The following is a 23,724-nucleotide window of genomic DNA, read 5'->3' as shown; positions in this document are numbered from 1 at the left end:
CACTGGCTAAATTTTCATTTGTTTTCAGCTTCAATAGGATCGACATACCACCGTATGAAAATTATGAGAAACTGTATTCCAAGTTAACTTGTGCAGTAGAGGAGACTTGCGGGTTCGCTGTAGAGTGATCAGGAGTGTGACCTTGAAAGTGACCTCCATTTGACCTTGGGTGTGACCTTCAGTTTGACCTTGAGTTGGATCAGTATCTGGTGCTGTATAACGCGTTGTGATGGATCAGACTGACTCTGACAAGTTCATAGTTTTACTAGTTCCGTTTTATGCCTCTATGTTAATGTAGTCTATGTAATCTTCAATGTTTAATCGAGTGGATGTCACTTTTATTACAAAAAAAAAAAAATTAGTTTTTGTAAGTGTGAAAATGAATGTGAACTTCAGTAGTCCTGGTTATTGATATAAAAGTTTTTCAACAGTATTTTTTTCTTCCCAGTATAAGCTTTTTTGGGGATATTGAATTGAATGTGTATATGGAAGTACTTGGGGGCCATTTCAAGAGTATTTTTCTTTGTTGATACAAGATACTTCACAATTGCTGTCATACTGATTGCCCAGAATACGAATTCATTCTTTGATTACATGCTAGTCAGACCGTATTCTTTCCAGTGTAAATTTACCAAATGTCCCAATGAACATATTTGTGAATTATTTTGTAAACCCCAAAATGTTGATAATTTAATTTGCCTGTGTAAATATATTACCCCTTCAACTGTACAGTGTTCTTGTATGCACATCTATCTATATCCACTGTGTTGAGATCATGCATGTACATGGAATATTTGATTTTTATTTCAAGATTCTACTGTCAGTATGGAGAAAGTGAATTTCAAGAAAAATGGTGGTTTTTACTCAAACATGTATGAATGTTGTATATTTTACTTGAAATGTATGTAATGTTTCATGTCATTTTTTTTCTTCAATGGATAGAAATGACTTCTATCTGAGTACTGTGATTTTTAGCGAATACATGACATATGTTTGTACAAACTTTCTTAGACTTTGTGAGTCAGAAGGCATTGAGTATTGTTATAGCAGATGGTTGTGAATGCAATGCATTAAGTGTTTCAAATTGGATGAAAATGGGCAAATGTTTACCCCTTTTTCCTGTATTTTAAAATGATTATAATATTACTGCAGTGGAGCTGGCTTTCATGTCTGAAATTTCTAAATTTAGAACAAGTTCTTTGTATTACTATATAACTAGCATTAATATTACTTTGGAGAACTGGTTGTGATTTTATTAGACAATTGTATCAGCACAAAATTATTTACAAAATCAGATGATTTTTACTTAAAACAACTGTAATATGATTTTCAGTGTACAGTTAAAATTGCAATGGGCATTGTTCTCACCAGCACTTCTTAGAAACTCTCCTTTGAATTGAAAATATCTTTGTAAAATTATTTTAAAAAACCGTCCAGCATTGGATCCTTCACCTTTTTCTTTGCCAAAAAAAAAAGTCTCCACATAGTTTTATACAGAACTGTGATATAGATTTCTTCTTTGTAACTGCCATTGGCATATTTTCAGAATTGTCAGATAAATTCTTTATTCAATGTCAGGGATTATATGCAGGGAGAGAGCACTTTTGATTCACAAGTAAAACTTGTTTATCTTACATTTTTCATATCTAATTGTTCACATTAGAAAAAAAAAACAAAAAAGAGAGAGAATTTTTCTATCCAGTTTCCAGTGTATTTTTAACAGTGATATGTATTTCCTACTAAGACTTGTAAATGTATATTTGGATGTATTTTTTTTTTGTAATATGTATAATTTTAAAATAATTTAACAAATAACACTAGAATTTGTATCTTCCATGGGGAAAACTAGTATGGGCTAAACATACAGTGCTTTAGGTTATGATTATTTACAAATTAAAAAAGAAAGCATTGAATAAGACTAACATATAATTTAGACCATATAGCTAACTCCATTAGAGAGGTGGTTTTTGAGACATGGTTGTGATGATTGAGGACATTTGAAAGTTTTTAATCCTTTTTCTTCCTGGTTTTTTTTTCAAGTAACATTTTCCATGCATAAGATATTTATTCTTAAGGCGTAATTTTCAAAGATACAATGGTGAATATACATTTTTTCCTGGTGAAAAAATCAAGGATATTTTAGCTAAATCATAGCAGTTATGATGTATTTATTAATATTCAAATTACAATTGTTGTACATACATATTGATCAATGCACTTTTCCCCATAAACTGTACTTTCGACTATTTTATAGATAACGAGCATTATATATTTACATTTCTACCATAAACACAAATCATCTTTTATCTCTCACTAAACTGCATGTGTTTTTATCCCTTCAGTTGAATGGTCACAATCCTCTTCTCCCTATTTGCTGTCAGTCTTAAAAGATTTTTACGTAATTGTGTTGACTGTACACGTGCCTTCATCAATCAAATTTACAAGTGTGTTGAATGTGGTTATGTCTGAGTAAAGTTGGCAGCACAACGTGATTCTTTCTCTGTTATTAACAGACCAAACATGTACTATAACAGTAGTATCCTCATCAGTTGTATAAAAATAAAAACTTTTCAACAAGCAAAGATATTGTGTTTGAATTTGTTTTTAACAAGAGTCCACTTGCAGTGAAGATCTCATTCTTCAGCAATTGCTTATTGTGTTTGGTTCCTGTTCATCCTCGCTGCAGGAATCTTCCTCAAACTCCTGTAGGATCAGACTGACGTCTCCTGACGTCACTGAGGTTATGGTGCGACGTAATTCATGCGTTGCCTTGGAGACTGACGGGAGTTTGAAATGAATTTTGTGCCAGAAATCCTTCAGAAGATCATGCAGAAGGTCGTCTATTTCGTACATCCGTTCGTGACTTTCGATTTTGTTTCGAATTTCTCGAATGCTTCTGTTCAGAGTAGCGCACATCATTGTCATCACAATCCAAATGACAAACGTCACAAATGTAAAGTAGTAGAATTCAGCTATCACAGGGCGCGCCATTATCAACCCATGGAGGCTGTTCCGGCCAACCAGTGAATTGACTATAGTTGTGATTGAAACAAACATGTTTTTGTAGGTTTCAAGATCTGAGCCAAACAGGAGGTAGCCGAAACCTGCGTATGCTATGAATATCAAAGCAAACATAAAGAAACAACCCAAAAGGTTTCTTCTGGCATTAGACAGTACTCCAGCTAAATGAGTAATGCTTCGACTGTAGTTCAAAACTCGAAGAATTCTGATAGTCGATAAAAAGACAAGAAAGGACAGGAAAGCATTGAGAACCTCATCCCAAAGAGCAATGTGTCCAAAGTTGACGAACTTCAGTTTCTGATCCGTAAATTTTGTGATCGTCCATGACGTGAAAAGCATTCTTGTAAGATACATTGCAACACCAACTACAGTCAACACGACAATGACGAGATCAAAAAGGCGCCATGTATCTCTGAAAAACGCTTTCTTGTGTTTCACGATTTGCACGACGAAATAGACGAAGAAAGCCAAAGCGCAGATCATGAGGACTATTTCGCAGAGAAAAATGAATACCCCAAAGTTTCCAACATGCTGATAAACTCTCAAAGGATACACATGGGCAGTTGTCAACACGCCGCCAGTCTGTGGAAACTCGGTCATAAGGGATACAAACGTGAACAGGTTGGCATTGCTGTTATATTGGGTGAACTCCACAAACACAGCTCTAGTTTGTCTATCTATCCATAGGTTATTGTAAAGTTCATCCAACATGACATTGGCGTACGTTCGGTGGATACCTAGATCCGCCACGTAGCCCCCTCCGCCGTAAGTCCCCTGGAGTCCTATGGTTGGAACACCCCATATGTCAGTGGCACTGGTAAACTGCCAAGCTTTAGAAGACCAACGTGTTTTAGTGACGTCACAAAAAGGTAATCCCCAGCTCTGACAATTGCTGCGCTCATCTTCCGTAGGGATTCCATAATCTGCGTAGCAGGTGGCATCCAGAATCAGAGGAATAGAACATTTGGCTGAAATAAAGAATTCATTGGAACATAATCTTGGTTCACATAGAAATTGCCAAATATAGAACAACAACAAAAAAACAAAAGACTTACGGAATTTAGTAATGAACAAATTAACAATCTTACTCTCTTTGACTCGAAGTTGCCGTAGCCTTACAGGTCCTAGCCTGTAATTTGCCTGATCTTTAGTGTTCTGCCGTTCAAAAGAATTCAGTGCTTGTCCATTGTACCATGTTAATGGGAATACGAACGGAATCAAGGTGTTCCTCAACCAGTCATAGAAATATTCTGTACTCCGCACCTAACAGACAACGGGACAACGACACTGTATCAATTACATTAATTGAAAATCGGAACAAATCTGAAAATACGATAACTTTTAGATGGATTTGTTCTTACATTTAAATATCGAAGTGTGTGGAAACTGCTGTTTTTGGTCGGGCTCTGCAGAAGTTGATTGTTCAAATGTCGTGTTATATGATATGAGTTGAAATCTCTGTTGTTGTAGCTGATGAAGTACAAGATGGTCAGGAAGCAGCCGTAGAGCAGGAGCTCCACAAGGATGCTCTTGACTCTCAGTTCCTGTAACCGTTTTCGTTTCATGTTCTCCAGCGTTTGCTCGTCGTAAGGTTTTCCGTAACAGGCTATGTCTGCCAATTGAAAAAAATCTTAATTAAAATTTCATTGTAGACTTTTTATACGTATATTTTGAATAGTAAATATATTTTTTAGTATAATTTTCACTAAATTACATCAAAAAAATCTCAGTTATAATTAAAATCATACACATTTTTAGCACACATGTACTTTGCGGAACAAAATTACGTTTAACTTTACGAATATACTTATGCATTGCGCCGTAAAAAAAAAATATTAAAAGATAATATACTATCATTTACGCATGACTATTGACAGTATTGTAGGTAAGTAATTCTTTAAATACGCAAACAAACTTTTAGTGTCTCGAGCAAATGCCAGTGCCCTGGTCTGGGATTGTTCCAATAGCTTCGTTGTCTCGTATTTACTGTCATCAAGAGATTTTTTGGTAATGATGGACAAGAACACAGCAACTGCTATAACCTACAACAAAATTTGCATGTGGTTTCCGAGCTTTCGGTTAATTTGAGGAATATTATACATGTATTCAATACTTAATTGAAAGAGGCTGCATAGTCAAACAAATAAATCAATTGTCAAATAAACTTGGAAACTATTTTTATGTATTCACAATTTACTCTTTTAATATGTAGTCTTATTTGAAAATTTGTTAGTATTATAACCTAGAGGTCTTCTTTTCCAGATAGTTTTTAAATAATAAAATTTTGGCATGACCTCACAACCCTTTAAACGTTAATATGGAAAGAAAACGAAAGGATCATCAAAACAAACCTTGATTGGATCAACAATAAACAACGATTCCAGAAAAGACATGAAAAAAGTTTTCAGCCATTCCTCAGATTTAGCTTTTCCCCACTCCATACTGTACAGAACCACGAAAAACCCAGACAGCAGGATGGACAGAACAACAAGGACGTATGCGACGTATAAGCATTTGGGTGGCATTCGAAACTTCATTTCTTTCTTCTGTGTCAAAAAGGATTCGACGTTTTCTCTGTCTTTGTCTCTGTCTTCAGCTTCCTTTTGCCATTTTGACTTTTTGAATATCATTGATATTGTTAGAACAATAGGGAATGTCATGATAATTCCAACAAATGATATGTAAATAGAGGATAGAGCAAATTTGATAGGACCGACGCGAATTTGCTCTATCGCTTCGTCTTTTCCGTAGAACATGGCATTAGAAATCATTGTTAAGAAAAGTAGAGTCACGCAGCATGAAAGACGTTCACAGCGTGTGAAGGTGCTTTTTTCAGGTCTTATGAACATGGATAACCATAAATGGCTGTCGGTGACGTTTTCTCGAGTGTTTTCATTAAAGTTGAAATTAAAAGTCTGGAGAGATTCGGAGGTTGCCACGGGAACTGTGCACTGTATGGAGCTTTCGTGTGAATCCAGACTCAACCACTGGTTACAGAAAAATACAAATCTGCACAAAAGAGAAACTTAAATTGTTATTCACACTCCATTAATAAATTCTGATTTATAGTACAATACATGAGTTTACCGATGATGAAGTTTAGAGATATCTGATACTGTAATTGCAAAGCGACAATTTGACTTCTTATAACATGTACAACCATATCAAATTTTTACCCGAAGTATGCATCGTCAAAGACTCGTTCTATCAGATTAAATTATGCGTTTTATATCTGTATTTGCTACATGTAATGGCAATGGTTTTGCAAATTGCAGAATTTATTGACGTCAACGCTATCTGATTATTTTAAACGCGTCAATCTACTCTACATATATTTCTCAACAGGAAGTTCCTTGTAACACACCTTTTCCCCGTGTGTGCGTCTTCTACGACAACTTTGATTAGATTCCACGAGGCGTCTCCTCCCTTCCCGCTGTTGTCGTGCCAGATGTTCAGAAAAGTCAGGTCACCAAGGGAATCCTGAACGGTCATGACGTAAGTGAAGACACTTCCTGTCTCGAAACCCTGCGCGATGTAAAAAAAATATACATGTGTATTGCAAATAAAATCCTGCTAAGAAATATACGTGTAACCTTGCGCAGAAATTGAAATCCTGCTCAATTGTAGTAAAATATATTTTTAATGCGCTTATTGTAAAGATTTAATTGGTTGTCGAGATGGCGTAAGAGGTGGTACCTTTTTGACTCCGTCGGTGAGATGACGGACTCCGGTGTCTTTGAGGAGACTGGCGATGACGAAGCTAACGTTACTCGTGGTGCCGGAGTTCCTGGACAGACCGGTGAAGACGGTGACCAGGTACACGTGCTTGTCCGTCTTCAAGTTATCACTCATGTAAAACAGCTTCCACTAGAGTAAACACAGTCAGAAATGTTTTACATCTCACCATTGGTGATAAATGATATATGATACTATAATTTAAATTAAAACTAAAATAATATTAATTAAAAAACATAAAAAAATGATTTATTTTATCATGCAGAGAGTGGCCGATTTCAGTAGAAGAAACTATAATTCACTTTGAAATTACTCACAGATCATAAGGGGATATGTTCAAAATTTACTTGTAAAGGCCATTTAGCCAAGTTCCAGACCTAACCGTCATGGTACTTTTAATTAATGGCCTTGAACTTTTGGAAAAAAAACCCTTCTTCAGTTTAGATGGAACCGGAGAGACAGGCCAAATCATTATATGTGAAACACTCGAACACCGTGGTATGAAAACAATACACCAATGCATCCTTAAACCTTATAGTAGAAACAAAATTTGATACCTTTTCTCGATCCTTCTTGTCGTAACGTCGACCCACCAACAGACCAATGACGTACAACACTATAATGGCCGTCACTGTGCCGAACACCGCTCCGTTCCCAATGATGTCGAATTTCTCGAAAACCGTCGAAAAATCGATCGAGTTCGGTGGAACGAAGAACGACGTTGCGAAGTTATCCCCTGGGGGATTTTGACAATCACAAACAGTTTCTCTGTTATTTGTCTCCGGGGATACCTGTATAAAGAAAAGATCTAGATTATCTCGTCTTGTTTGATTCCACTGTGGAAAACTTTTTATTTACAAATTCTGGTATAACTACGGAACACATTGATTGTGGTTTCATTGGAGCGCTGTATGGAATAAAACGATATATCAATAGTAGAGAGTAGAACCTGGCAAGAAGTTTTGTCCCATTGTTGCCCATCCCATACTCGACAACCTGTCGTCCATCCGCTGACGTCATAACTTACAGATGACGTGCTGTTAGTGACGGTAATATTCGACGTGCTGTAAGTGACGGTACTATTCGAAACGGAACGACGTTTTCTACTATGTCCTGATTTTGGAACTGAAGAAGGTTAAATAAAAAAAAATGTTTTTAAATAAAAACGTGATGAACTTTTAAACAACACTTTCATTAAAGAGTATTTATAGATAAGTTTCAATTTATTTACATTATACAAAATATTGAAATATTAACTTTGTTGATTTTTCAAAAATAAATATTAAAATTTTTCAAAAACTTATTTTATGAATTTACAATACTAGTAGATAGTTCTTACTAAATGTAACATGAACAGCAAAAAACATCAGACATGGCTTCGAACAAAAGTTTTTCGGAAGAAGACAAGAAGCGCCCCCATCAATCCAGTCGCTCTGTGTGATGATTTTTGTCCACTCGTGATCCAAACTAGTCGGAGTGCTATCCTTTTTTGCGTAAACGACGTGCGAAAATGAATCGAGAGTACTGTTGTCACGTTCAAAACTGAAGACCAAATTATCGGCCGGATTCTTCCACCAAATCTTGTAGGCGAATGACCGGGAAACATACTCGTCTGTATCGTCTGGAAAATCTAACACAATTTGTCGTTTGGTCACCGAAGAGGACACACTGAATTTTGTTTTTACAGACGGAAGTGACGTTCTATTTCCCAGTGCAATGTGGACCGTTGGTGACTCTATATATTTAGCTTCCGGATCCCAAATAAACGGAGTTTTGGAATATTGCGTAACCTTAAACAAACATTATTTACTTGAGTGAGTACTGTTTTTGCAAATTATGATCTACATAGTAAATAGTTTAAAGACAAAAATCTGTGTTTACCTGTAAATCTTCTTCCAGTTCGGTGTTCAGATCAAACTTAATTTTCAGGTTTTTCCTATCGATTTCTTGGTCCACCTGCACTTTCTCCATGCTTGTCTTTAATCCCGGTCTTGTCACCTCAACTTCAAATTGCTTCCTATGTGTGATCTCTTTTAATACCGTTCCAAGTTCCAGAATAGACTTCTGAACATTCGGCACCGTTTGGTTTGCCTACATTTAAATGATAATGCCAAAAGCCAGCATATAATTTACATTGATTTTACTGCTATAATGAAATAAATACCGAAATGTATAAAACTTTTTGATTTGTAATCGGCTTAATTATTTTTTCTAGACCCCTATATACAAATTGGTTCATATTTTATTAGAATCTGTTCAACCGTTTGTCATTCCATCCCGTAACTTTACATTACCATTTCAAGGGAAGAGTTAACACTTTCTTGGTACGCATCAATAGACATTGACACAAATAGTGCCCTCTCCTGTGGCGAAAATCCCAATCCATCATAAGCATTAATTGTGTCTTCAGAGCTATACTGGTCCGCTATTTTGTAGATGTCGTTTGTTTCCGGAATATCAGGACTTAACTTTGGTATCAAAATGTTGAGCATATTGTCCACCGAACGCAAGATGGCTACAACAGATATCCATTTAATGTTAGGTATTTTAATTTTCGATGATAATTTCATAATTTTGTTTCTGAAAACAGATTTTTAAACGAAACGTCAAATTGCCGCCCACCCTCTGAAGTTGACAGATAGTCCTCGTAGACGGGGAAGTTAGCTTTAATTGACGTGTTGATGAAGTTCTCGATGACGTCATTGGTGGAACTCAGAGCCGAAACCTTGAGCAAGAAATCAACAAATTTTATTTATGTGATACATACTTCTTTGATATCGTGGTTAGAATAAGGACTATTATATTACCATAGCCTCCTGTGTGACTAGTTGTTTGATTTCCATGGAAGACCCCGAACAAAACGCCATCTGTCGTTGTAAGACCGTGTTGTCAATTTTCAGAGAAGTTGTCGACGTTTTCAGATAGGCAGTCATATTCTGCATTCCCTGTTAATTAAACGGGCCGTCGCCATTATCATACTTCACCCATTTTATCTTTTGACGAACGAGTAGATATTATAAATGTCAAAAGTTTATGAACTATGTTCAGGGACTAAGAATGAACCATTTTGGAAGCGTAGTTGCATTTGTGATTTTCCAATGATGACTGCACGTCAAAGCATCGAGACGATATTGCAGAAACAATTTCTTCCCTGAGTAGCTAAGATTCGCTTCTTGCTTTTATTTTTAATTGCCAAAGAAACTCATTACATTCAAAATTTAAAATGTATAGTATACATACATACGCAGTTTCTACAACTTTCTTTTAATGAAAAGAGTATATTTTAAATCCACTGTTTTATTTGGTTCAGACTTACTACTTATTTTTTTTGTAATTGAAGAGCTATACATTTATAATTACGTGTACTTCTATTCATGTATTGATGATTTCCGGTTGTAAATACATACCTCTTTTAGAATCTCTTGATTTGTGTAATTTTGATCTGTAACCATCAAGTTTTGGAAGAGGTTTTCAAACGTGGTTGCCTCCCCAATACTGCTCCAGGTTTCCGGGTTTTCAATCAACTCATCAATGAAACTAGTCTCGGGAAGTTCCTGAAAAAAGGGGGTTGCGTTCCGTAAAGTTTTATTTGAGGAAATAGTATAAAAAATTAAAAATAAACTTTTTTTGTCTACACAATGTTTGAAACCTTTCTTATTCATTCCACTCAGGATGAGCATTTTTGTGTGTCCTTTACTAAACTTTTTTTTAATCAAATCAAATTAAACACACGGCTTAAATTAATACTGTACACAGGGTAATTTTCGCCATTCTGAACTTTGAAACAGTTAGCCCAGTCCTTAATTCGCCCAGACACAGTTTTGTTTTAGGAAAATAGTTTGAGACATTGATATTCGCCCAGTTTTAAATTCGCGGGCTCACAACCAGGGCGAAAAGGACGAATATTTCCCTGTATACAGTAACTAGATTCATCAAACGGCGTGTACATACCTCCCGGTTTGAGGTACTAATGGTTGTTTCTAGTGTCATGGATACGAGGCCGGTGTTGGACTGTTCGATCGCAGTTTCTATCATCTCCTGGGAATTCACCAGAAAGTCGTCTACCGAGGTGTCCTTCATCGGCGAAAATATCTGAAGAGTATACAGACATTGGTACTGAGAGAGAGAGAGAGAGAGAGAGAGAGAGAGAGAGAGAGAGAGAGAGAGAGAGAGAGAGAGAGTATATAATTATTTTTCATTGGAGGAGGCTGATAAGGATAAAATCAAATAATAAAACGAACAGATCCACATAACATTCAGTAATTAAAAAAAAAAGACAACATGGTAGAACATGTATATCAAAACTTCACCTGAAATGGTGCAATGTTACAGGTGGTAAAATCGCCAAAGACATCGAGGACTTCAGCGTAAATAGTTATAAACGACTTGTCTTCTTTATATCCGTAATTAAAGTACAATCCACTTATAATTCGTTCATCTGTTTTGAAAAAAAAAAATTTTAAGATATTAAAAATATTTTTTTGGTTTTGCAATGCACATTAACAGTAATCAAGGACCCTTCTTAGTTTAACAATATGGAAAAGATATGTTTATTCTTGAGCAAATAATAAGCTTTTTGAGCTGTAATATTTTCTGTCTTGATATAAGGGGGATACTTAGTATTCTTGTGTGAAAGCTACGTAATACAAGTTGTGGAAGGTTCTCCTTATATAAGTAAACATTTTGTGCAACACCGATTTCTCTTTATTTGCTTCTAAAATGTCTGAAACACTGAATTACTCCACTTTACTATGATGACTTACAGCCTTCGTACACGAGTGATTTCTCTTTAGTTTGCGAGTCCTCTTGAAATATGCGGTAACTTATCTGTTCCTTCCAATCTAACTCCACATTCTGCTGTCTTCTAAATCCCTCGTCTTTCCACCCCCTCAGTTCTAAATCAACCTGACCTGAAGCAAAACGAAGTTCTACACCAGTTTCAACAAAGCTTCCATATATATATATATATATATATATATATATATATATATATATATATATATATATATATATATATATATATATATATATATATATATATATATTAATACCAAGGTGTTTAAGTCTCTGATTCATGTAAATATAGCAATAAATGCAATGTTGAAAAACAAGTTCTTTTACGCCGTTTATCTCAATTGATGTTTTTTCTTGTTTTGTTTTTTTAATGGAAAAAAAATAATGGCTTTATAAAAAAAATGTTTTTTTTCCATTTAATCGTCTAATGATATTTTCGGATATTGTAGAGTAATACTTCAAGGGGATATTGACCAGAGTCCAATGACAATGGTGTTTATTCCAGTTAGCTTACTCCACGAGATCACAAAACTTACCTGATTTTGTTACTTCCGTAACTCCGCATAATCCTCCATAAGGGGGATTCGTTGTCTCCAAGATCATTTGCATTTCTGACCAACTGTTCGAGACATTCATCTTAACCGTAAGAAGGTAATACGACAGCCCGCGAAAGGAATTGGCCTTCACGACAAATTTGGGTTCAGAGGGATCTGCAGTGAAGGAAAGAGAGAATTTTGTGCTTAGGGTCAATGAATAGAGACAATTTATCACGAGCTTGGGCTTTGGGTAGTTGTGTCAAACGGCAATGTGACGCAGGACTGTGTTTTTCATTGCTGGCCACTCAGCCATGGCTCCTTGAAATCAACAATATTTATCAGGCTTTTGAGCTAAAACAACGTAATCTATGCATTTTTTTCACTCGAAATCAGCATCATTTTAACTTATTTTGAAGAAAGAAATAGATTGTTAAGTCCTAATGAAAGTTCTAGGTCTTGTTAAAATGGTTCTAAGAAAGTTCTCCTTTGCACGAGAATAATGTAGCATTCTTGGCCATGACCATCCAATGCTCTTATAGTACTCGCATCTTTATTTGGTATTCTTTGTTTAAAAAGCAATCGCACATATCTTGCGAACATCTTATTTTCGAGAAATAAGACAACACCAGTAAAACGTGACACCGTATTTCTTATGTCATTACCAATTGGCAAATACCATCAAAAGGTTATCTTAAAATGCTAGTAAAACATATAAGCTTAATTGAATCCTGATGACTTTGAAGTTTGATCGTCAGAAACCCACGTACGGTTAATTACGCGGTGTTCCATTCTCCTTCACCCGGTGATGGAGAAAGGAACGACGCGTTATCATCGTAGGTTTCCGACAATGAATGACTTTATACGACAAACCTTTCCTCACACCAAAATAAGCCGCGTTGCTCAAGGAACAACAATATCCAGCTTTGGTCTCAGTAGATAATTGTATAACATTAACATGTCTAAATTAGCATAAATTTATACAATTGTGTAGATACGTAAATACACAATATAAGATAAATACACAAAACCAAAAAACTGACGTATACCCTCGTATTGAATTCCTTAACCGAGAAAAAACCCAACAACAATTGTTTACATCAAGAGCCAAACAAGCAACATTTTTGTGAAAAATCAAGAGGAATAGCTGACCTGTTTCTAACCAATTCTCCCATTCGTTGATGGCTCTGGTGGCTTTTGTTGCTGGGTCATACTCCACCAGATTCCATTTGTAGACGGCTCTTTTTTCGTCGTCTCTTGAGCAAGTCGTACATTTCACTCGGATTGACATCATCAAGGAGGTTGCGACTCTCGGCTTGCAATTCAAATAGCACCTGAAGAAAGAGAAAAATTAGCTGACATGTTCGTTGAGATGACTTGTTCAACCTGTAAAACACCGATGCTTCTCTGTCCGACAGTTTGGTCTATCTTTGGTATTAAAAACAATGCAGAATTTAACTGTATTCGAAGGAGGGGGGGGGGGGTATGCAATACCGGTACTTTGTTTACGATAACAATTACTGCAACTATAATATTTGGACGTCATGACTATTCAATGGGGATTAAAATTGCTTATATTCCTCAGGGAATCACACACATTTCTAAATGCAAATATTAAGTATGGATCTTCAAATTAGTGAGTACATGTATGTCTGCATTCAGTGTATGTTTCCCTTCTTGTTTGCATTGGAAATCTGCCAATTTCAAAACCCTGTAAACACACTTAGCCTTGTCACGGTGCATGGTCACAGATGTAAAAGTAATTGCGTTTTTTTAATATATTTTTGTCAGATTAAATGAAACGTTCAAACTTGATATTTACTAACGAAAAATAATCGTTAAATTATCTTTATTCATTGATAACAAAAAAATTTTCTCGATAAAATTTCTGGCACTTAATTTGAAGTCGCGTAAGCGAACTACCAAATGTGTATTATTATACCTTAATATGATTATTCTACATAACGCGACATCTGATTGGTTCTAGACAATCACGGGCCAGGGCAATAAAACTTCATATTTCGCTGTCATCGTCATATTTTTCAGCATATTTCACCCCTTCGAGTTTTCATTCCATGCTTATAGAAAATCCCTAGGATGAGCATTCGATGCAATTAAATCATTAATTCTATTTAGTTTTAAATCCTTATTATTTCAGAAACTGTAAGAGAAAGAAAACGGTAAACATTTACCACGTTATTGCTTTACTAGAATTGAAAAACGATAGGAAACTGATGTATTCTAAATTATCATCTGTCGTTCGGTATAATAAACAATTTATTTCATGAACGTTCGGGAAATATGAAGATTTATCCCCCCCCCCCCAAAAAAATCATATTTCCCTCGGGCGTTGCCCTCGGGAAATATGATTTTTTCATCGGGGAATAAATCTTCATATTTCCCTCACAATCATGCAAAAAATGTGAAATATTGCTATTCACAAATACTTAAATTAGATAAACGTCAATTTGAATATAAATGCAAGCTTTAAATGCTTAGTTTTGGATGTCTTCGGTCTTTAAAAACACGAAGGATGTGCAGACAAATTGAAAACCGCGCTAAAATGAGCGTTTAATGCTTAAATTATGAAAAAAGAAACAGTGCATATAGATTCGAACAAACAAGAAATAATCACGGTCGAAACGAACCGAATTATTAAGATTTGAAGGGGTTATAAACGAGAAACGACGTCTTCTTCTCCCCGTCACGTGACATCTGAATCAATCCGACAACTCAAAGCTACTGTATAGAATTTAATAAGAATCATTTTAACAAGACCCTGGACTTTCGGTAGGATGTAACTATTTTTTCTTGCGTCAAAACAAATTTAAAATGACGCTGGTATCAAGTGAAATATACCCAGTTGTGTAGTTTTAGCTCAAAAGCCAGACAAATTGTGTCGATTTCAAAGAGCCATGGCTGCGTAGCAAGCAATGAAATAGACAGGCCTACGACACATCATTGCAGTTTAAAACAACCACCCAAAGTCCAAGCTCTTGTTAAAATGGTTCTAAATATTAGATACAACATGTAGCTGTTTGCAACGACTAGGTATCTGAAGAAATCTTGATGTGAAAGACAGAATTCCGATTTACTGGTTTGAATCTATATACGTCTGTGTATCATTGTACTCGCTTCTTTCAATTTTTAAAATTGATTTTGAAATGCATTTTTAGCCCATAAAGGGAGTAGTTTGACAACATCGTTATATGCCTTTTAATGGGCCTACAGGTTCAATAGATCGGTATAAGAATTTATGTTCAAACTCGAGGAGATATGATTAGTTTGTTTAAAAATCTAAAAGCTTAAATAGCTGTAATATCTACCCAAGTACTAATAGCTTTAAAAAAATTACTCTAAGTTTATCTCAGGTATAGTGTCATTGTCCGATTTGGGGAACACTACTTGTATACTCTGTTGGTAAGTGTTCTCAGCTCCTTTAATGGATATTTTGACTGTCACGACGTATCCCAGGGCTTTCTTGGGATGGTCGGGATCGGCATACAACTGGGCGTATCCCGGGCTTGTTGTGGAGAAGGATTCACAGTTATTGTTTTCGAACATTTTGAAAATCAGTGCATATATTTGCATCTCCTGTAAAATCAAGTCTGGGAAGCTCGTGTTTGCCAGGTTGCTTGCCTGTTTTGCTATTTTTGCGAGTTGCTCGTCGAGGATCTTAAGAGTTGAAATGGTGTAATTCTCTTTTGGTGTTTCGGCCTGTAATGTGTTGAAGTTAAGCAATAGTTCTGACAAAATTCGTGAGTATCTTATCATATCATCCATTGCTGGCAAGAAATCGTTCTCTACTGTTCCGATATCCGAGCTCGTTGTATTTTCGTCCAATTTCAACATCGGCAATACATTCTCGACATCTGTTGTAACTGATTTTGCGTTTAACCGTTGAGTTTTGATTTCCTCAATGAAACTAGAATTTAGAAACTCTTGCAATAATGCATATGATTTTGCATTTATTACATTGTCAAGGTAGCAAGGATTCCCACCTGTTTCATTGTAGGGCAAGCAGATATCTGGGCTAGAGATGTTTTCTAAGTTAACGTGCTGATAAACGAACGTCTCGTTTAAGAAAACTTGATTCACTAAGAGAAACGTGTCCAAGAACTTATTTGACAAATCAACTAAACTATTCATAAAATCCCAAGAAATTCGAGATGTCGTAACATTGGACTTGAACGCAAAGTAATCCGGGACAATAAAGGACATCAGCATGTCCAGGGAATTAGTCGGAAACTCAAAACAGCTCCACGAGTAATCCATGCCGTCTCTATGCCCGGGCCCTTTGGTTAGATCATACGACCCGGTCCAGGCATCGACCGTAATGGTCCCAGGATTGCTCATTCTTCCCGACCCACCCTGGATGAAAACATTGGGAGGCGGCAACTGTATCCGGAAGTACATATAACCCTCCACAAATCCGTACTCAAAGTGTTTTGTGTAGGACATATAGACAAAGAGACGATACAGGCCTTGCAGGAACTCCCCTCGAGGGATGTACAGTGCCGATTGAGTTATGTTCAAGATGTGAGTTTCGTTTTTTGTTTCATCATCAACTGAGTATAAATTCCAATTACTAATGACATGTAGATGAGAACACGTGATTTGGGTTCTTGGATAAACTTCAATGTTGGCTGAGGAGTAGAGAACCAGTGGGTCGTCTTTTGTCATGTAATTGCCCCCGAACACTGATCCTTGCAGACATAGCGGGAATTCTGAAAAAAGTTTCTGACATTAAAACATATAAATATTTCTATTTGTAAACTTAGATCAAAAATACTGTTTCGTCATCAAAAAAAGTTGTAAGAAGCAAAAAGTAAAATACAAAAAAATGCGATATGCAAAAAATAATGAGTAACACAACTTTAAAAAAAATCCGCAAAAATAAAATTTGGCGAAATAAACATATTTATTTTCACACGTGCATGTATACTAATAATAAGAAAAACTAGAGCAAAGCTCGTTGCAAAGCAACGAGTGGGTCTTCCGTTAATTAATGTCGAGCGAAAAGCTAGATGTTCCTGTATGAAGCAGAGTTCTAAAACCAATAACAAAGGTAACTTAAACAATTTTTTAAATCGATTAATTCTTGGTACGTCTTAACAAAACCAGATTCTGAGTACGAATTTACCAAAAAATCCGAACGTGTCAAAGTAAGACTTAACAAAAATCAAATTATTTTTGGTACAAGTTAATTTTACTTTGAACTTTACGCTAAATTTCCGAAAAAATCGATTTAAAACCCCCATATCTCTGTAATGCATCGCCCGTTTTTTAAACAGAATTCAGATTTGAATTCACAATCATTATGGCAAATTCTATAACACTGTTGTATTGTCTTATTTTGTTAAAAAAAATGAAAATTTCAAAAAATTGGAACTACTTCCGGTTTTGAGCAAGATTAATAAATAAAATTTAAACAACACCCCCCCCCCCCGTACACCATAGATTCTAACATCATTAAACATTTCAAAGCGATATCTTTAAAGTTTTTGGAGATTTCTTCCGGACAAAATCACTTTTTAAAAAATTAAAAACGGCCGCCAAATTTGAACGGAAGTGACGTTATTGCTGAAACTTGAAATCGTAGAGGCACGGTAACTTTACAAAAGCTCTGAAAATTTCATCGAAATCGGATGAAAAAATTTTGAGATATAAAGCCGAGAAGGAGTCAGAAGAAAAATAAATAAAATAATAATAAAAAGAAACCAAAGAAAAACAAGAGGGTCTTCCGTTGGAAACGCAAGACCCTAATAATGATAATAATAATGATAATAGTTTATTTCCAATTTTGGGCCCAGAGGGCATACAAGATTACAGTTATTAGAACGAAATGACTTTGAATAAGTGAGACATATGTTTTAAAATAATCCTAGAATTTATCATTTATGATTTTTAATAAATCGAGCTAAAATTATGAAATAACCTTCACAATCTGCCCCAGAAGAATTAGCTCCCACGCAATGCTGCGCTAACACTCCGCAAGGTTCCGGATTGGTGCACTCTCTGGTTTGGTATTTAGTCCCATGACCCATTGGAACCGAGCATGCGCTGTAATTGGTCCATGACGTCCACCCGCCGTCAAGAAATAAAGCTTCAAGACATAAAACATCCATCAGAATATTTGATTTTAATTTCTTCTCTCCGTTTGTTTTCACTTCATACAAATTATTGACATATGTAAATATATTCTATATATTATATTAAATATTGCTTTAAAAAGTAATTTCAGCCATATAATTTGGAATTCTGTTAAACTTTGATATGTGCTATTATGATAATTCCGAATTTTTATCATAAACAGTTCTGTGTTATTGGATTTATAGAAAAAAATATGGCAATTATAATCCAAAAATACAGCAAAATTACTTTCATGTACATTGTATCATACATCGAAGACAATAATTTTTTTTTTTTCAGGGCACAACTACAATATTATTCTATAAAGATTCCCAAGACGAAAAAAATGCTTCTCATAGACCAATAGACCAATAAATACAAATAATTTTTTGAAAAAAAAATCACAATATAACGTTTTCAAACTATGCATACAATGTATATTCTTGAACTATTGTGTTTTTTAGTTTATTATCATACCGGTACTTATACTATTAAATGAGAAAACTTGGTTATTAAAGGGGCATGGTCACGATTTTGGTCAAAAATTATTTTTCCGATTTTAATATTTACGATGCTTCAGAAAGGCATTTTTAATAGGCAACCGAAACTTGAGTGTCATTTGTTAAGTTATGAGCGAGTTACAAAGCTTGAAATTCTTCGCTATGTAAACAAAGCGTTTGTTTACATTTTGAACGTTGAAGTAAAAATGTCAGTTTTAAACCTAAAACGAATCGGTTAAACATTAGGAACTGTTTATCTATGCTTAAAATAAATAAAAAGATAGACAAATAAGCTGGAAAAATATTTTTGCTGGTATATTTAACCTATGTAAACAAAAACAGGGCACGAGCCTTGTTTACATGACAAAGAATTGTGAGCCCTGTATCTTGCTTATAACTCTACGAATGACTCTCAAATTTAATTTAATCATTCGAAATGCATTTCTAAAGCATTGTAAATAATCAAAACATAAAAATAGAATTTGACCAAAATCGTGACCATGCCCCTTTAACGCTTTATTGGCCACTTTTGATAAGTCATATGTTGGTTTTTTACTACATGTAAAGGTATACCTATATTTGTGATATTCTGTAGTAAACTAGTTTAGGTATAAAACAATATTTCTAACTGTAAATGTTTCGGGATCACATGCAATCTTTATTTTCCCCTATGGCAACGTGGATGATTTGAAATATAAAATATTTGTAAAGATATTGATAAAATTCATCCGTTACCTCAAAAACAGGGTGTTCTTTTTTCTAGAGTTTCAAATTATCCGCAACAATTTTGCTTTACCAAAAAAGTAGGTACTTTTTTAGTGTTGAATTGTTCCGAAGCTTGTTACAATTATCAAACAAGATTCGTTTATCAAAACATGGCTCGTCACAAAAGAAGTTACATGCCACGATGTCCTTGCATATTTTTGCGGTTAGGCGAAAAATATGCAATTACAATAAGTTATCAGCTAGGGTTTAATGCCTTTATATCTGGTTTATCAGAGAGAGAGAGAGAGAGAGAGAGAGGGGTATTTTACTTTGATCTTCCTCCCGGGAGTCTCCCACACAGTCTTGGCCGCCATGTGCTGGTCGTGGGTCCGAACAGGATCTAAATCGTGTATACGTGTTGCTAATACACTTCCAGTCTCCCCATTTCCCCCAGCTTCCATCAACTGTCGTTTAATCACCAATAACGTTATAATATCATAATTTATTTTGTCAATTTTAACACATCAAGAGTATAAAATAAACCATTATATTTCCAATTTTGATTACATACTTCTATTTCATGCGATAGTAAAAGAGAAAAAAAACAAGAAGAAATAAAACTCACCCGGAAGATAGCAGCCGTTGGTTTCGTTATTCGAACACGTGCAGTTGCACTCACTCCATGCGACAGTGTCACCAAGGTCGTCCACGCACGTGCGGACCCTGGTCTTCTCTCCACGCTTACTGCTAGTTCCGGGTACATCAATGCATGCCGTCCACGGGGACCAGTCAGAAATGGTGTAGTTTGAAGTAGCTTAAAATATCATTATTATCGTCATTATTATAATATTAACATCTCCAACTATTTTCAACGATTTTTTAGTTGAATAACAAAGTGATTTAAGCCCCCCCCCCCCCCCCCCCCAAATGATCTTTATGAATATTGCATATCTCAGTGGTAAATAAAATTACTGTAAAGTATTACATTAGCTGTAAATTCTATTCAGTTCAGTTCAGTTAATTCGCTCAAACCAAATAATTTGGTACAAGAGGAACATATATATAGAATACACAAAATAAAAAATCGTCAGAATACATACACACAGGTACATTTTCATACAGCAAAAAGATATGAATAAAAAAAAAGACATATTACAGAATCACTACTTATGTAGGTCTAAGACTATGGTATAAAGTATCAAAATAGGAAAACAACTAAGCGTCATGTTTTTAGCTTCATGTTATACCTAGATGTAATGTAAACTGGGCTTAATTAACCAAATTTATAGTATTACGCTAACTTGATAAAAATTCATTTCCCGCTGAAAAATAAAAAATGGTTATATGTATACAATCGGAAAAAAGAAACTGTGCATTATTTAATAATATATGAAAAAAACATTTAAAAATTACAATGACCAAATTTTATTTTTTGTAATACTGTTAACACATGTATTCGTAACAACATCTCATAACACATTAATGTCAACGTCGAATAACGTCAATTTCAGCACACTCGAAAGTCACTGTTATTTGAAATTGAATTCACAAACTTAATAACGCGTGTGACCAACATTTGCGTTCACGCATGCTTGACAGCGACGTCTCATTGATGCCACTAAAGTGTTCAGAAATGCTTGAGGGATGTTGTTCCAGATGTTGGTTAAAGCCTGGCCTAAATCAGCCAATGTCACTGGCTGATTTGGTAAACGGCGTAAAAGTCTTTCCATTTCATCCCAGGCGTGCTCGATCGGAGACAAATCGGGGGAAACAGCTGGTCAAGGCAAGACATCGACATTCTGTTGAACAAACAAGTCCCTGACTACACGTGCAACGTGTGGCCTTGCGTTGTCTTGCTGCTGAGTGGTGTGATTTTGATGTCTCTGTATGAAGGGTATCACATGACGCTGAATAATTTCATCTCGATAGCGTACGCCGGTGAGATTTCCATAGACAATTTGTAGAGGGGTCCTTCCACGTGCTGATATTCCACCCCACACCATAACGCTACCTTCACCAAATTGTCGACGTTGCACAACACAAGCGTCCTGGTAACGCTCCCCAACGCGACGATACACCCTACAACGGCCGTCACTGCTATGCAAATGAAATCTGGATTCATCAGTGAACAGAATATTGGCCCAGTCCTGTATTCTGAATCGCAGATGCCGTGTGCACCACGCTAGTCTGGCGATACGATGACGGTACTGGGCGCACCGCTGGACGTCTTGGTCTGATGTTTTGCTCGCACAGATGATTACGCAAGTTCTTGGACTATAAAAAATATAATTGGTCGAAGCCCTGGAATGCTACGGGCAGTCAAACTTGCTGTCTGGAAACAATTTCTCAGATGCACAAATCTAATGTGGTTGTCCTGTTGACGTGACGTCACACGAGGTCGCCCAGAGCGCGGTCGATCCTGAGTGTTGCCAGATTGTTGAAAACGTCTCCATAATGACTGGATGGTGTTCCGATGAACTCCAAAGTGTCTTGCTACAGTATTTTGTGTCATTCCAGCTTGCAGCATCCCAACAGCACGATTACGTTGGTTTTCGTTGAGTCTTGGCATGACATAGATTTATATCTATGACATGACATAGACGTAAATTTTGTTGAAACTAAAGTGATTTCCTTAATAAAAAAAGTTTAAACAAATCCTTTACAGTTCTTATTCCAAACAGTATTGGCCCGTTAAACTCATGCGTACAAATTCTTCAATAAACAACAGGTGCTCACTAACCATGAAAAAGTCCGTGCACCCGGACGGTTACCATCCAATATTGTCAAAAACATTACCATTATCGATTGTTTAAATTTTATAAATACAAACAAAAGATGTAGAAAAATTATACTAAATTTCATTATGCACAGTTTCTTTTTTCCGCTAGTATATTTATATATGTATATAAATACAGAATTACCTGCTGACGTGCCAATGACTGATAGTATATAAATCAACCCGGTAACAATTCAAATACATTTCCAGATCATATTCAAACACTTTATTCGGACATTTCGAAAAGATACAGTGAACAAAACAGGAAATTTTGACCATAAGCAACTCAAATCAAAGTGGGAAAAAATCAACGTAAACCCATTTTAATTGAAATTCATGAAATACTCATAAACAAAATCGGCGCCATCAAATTGTAGGCCCATAAAAGTGCGGGATACTGAATAAGTCAATTATGAAAACTATGACAACTCGTGGGTCCGAACAGGCTCTAAATCGTGTAAACGTGTTGCTTATACACTTCCAGTCTCCCCATTTCCCCCAGCCTCCATCAACTGTCGTTTAATTACCAATAACATTATAATATCATCATTTAATTTGTCAATTTTAACGCTTCAAGAGTATAAAATAAACCATTATATTTCCAATTTTGATTACATAATTCTATTTCATGCGATAGTAAAAGAGAAAAAAAAACAAAAAGAAATAAAACTCACCCGGAAGATTGCAGCCGTTGGTCTCGTTATTCGAACACGTGCAGTTGCACTCACTCCATGCGACAGTGTCACCAAGGTCGTCCACGCACGTGCGGACCCTGGTCTTCTCTCCTTGCTTACTGCTAGTTCCGGGTACATCAATGCATACCGTCCACGGGGACCAGTCAGAAATGGTGTAGTTTGAAGTAGCTTAAAATATTATTATCATTATCGTCATTATTATAATATAAACATCTCCAACTATTTTCAGCGAATTTTGGTTGAATATCAAAGTGATTAAAGCCCCAGCCCCCCCCCCCCCCCCCCCCCCAAATGATCTTTATGAATATTGCATATCTCAGTGGTAAATAAAATTACTGTAAAGTATTACATTAGCTGTAAATTCTATTCAGTTCAGTTCAGTTAATTCGCTCAAACCAAATAATTTGGTACAAGAGGAACATATATATGTAGAATACAAGATATTAAAAAATCGTCAGAATACATATATACAGGTACATTTTCATACAGCAAAAAGATATGAATGATAAAAAAGACATATTACAGAATCACTACTTATGTAAGTCTAAGACTATGGTATAAAGTATCAAAATAGGAAAGCAACTAAGCGTCATGTTTTTAGCTTCATGTTATACCTAGGTGTAATGTAAACTGGGCTTGATTAACCAAATTTATAGTATTATGCTAACTTGATAAAAATTCATTTCCCGCTGAAAAATAAAATATGGTTATATATGTATATATACAGAATTACCTGCTGACGTGCCGATGACTGATAGTATATAAATCAACCCGGTAACAATAAAAATACATTTCCAGATCATATTCAAACACTTTATTCGGACATTTCGAAA

General features: G+C 35.6%; 2 protein-coding genes across 2 annotated transcripts in view; one reads left to right on the top strand and one right to left on the bottom strand.

Annotated features, from left to right (window-relative positions):
* The window catches only part of LOC105340300 (E3 ubiquitin-protein ligase SMURF2), a 17,046-nt gene extending 14,464 nt beyond the window's left edge, over positions 1-2,582 (top strand). The window contains exon 18 of the mRNA XM_011446258.4: positions 29-2,582. Coding sequence (XP_011444560.1) covers positions 29-128 — 100 coding nt within the window. The 3' untranslated portion in view covers positions 129-2,582. The remainder of the gene's footprint in view (positions 1-28) is intronic.
* Positions 1,965-23,724, bottom strand: LOC105340362 (polycystin family receptor for egg jelly). The gene is made up of 26 exons (XM_066066998.1): positions 23,625-23,724; positions 22,871-23,059; positions 20,046-20,234; positions 19,750-19,884; positions 18,022-18,189; positions 15,439-16,810; positions 13,236-13,417; positions 12,087-12,260; positions 11,520-11,666; positions 11,067-11,194; positions 10,708-10,848; positions 10,164-10,310; positions 9,564-9,701; positions 9,379-9,481; positions 9,051-9,271; positions 8,638-8,847; positions 8,096-8,546; positions 7,706-7,881; positions 7,314-7,547; positions 6,718-6,888; positions 6,386-6,546; positions 5,373-6,030; positions 4,937-5,063; positions 4,383-4,633; positions 4,110-4,284; positions 1,965-3,989 (listed from the first exon to the last, which is right to left on the bottom strand). The coding sequence occupies exons 1-26, from the start codon at positions 23,692-23,694 to the stop codon at positions 2,641-2,643; spliced, it is 7,467 nt and encodes a 2,488-aa protein (XP_065923070.1). The 5' UTR covers positions 23,695-23,724; the 3' UTR covers positions 1,965-2,640.

The sequence above is a fragment of the Magallana gigas genome, chromosome 7 (assembly GCF_963853765.1).
Source record: "Magallana gigas chromosome 7, xbMagGiga1.1, whole genome shotgun sequence".
NCBI classification, from domain to species: domain Eukaryota; kingdom Metazoa; phylum Mollusca; class Bivalvia; order Ostreida; family Ostreidae; genus Magallana; species Magallana gigas.
This window is presented reverse-complemented; position numbering and strand designations above follow the sequence as displayed.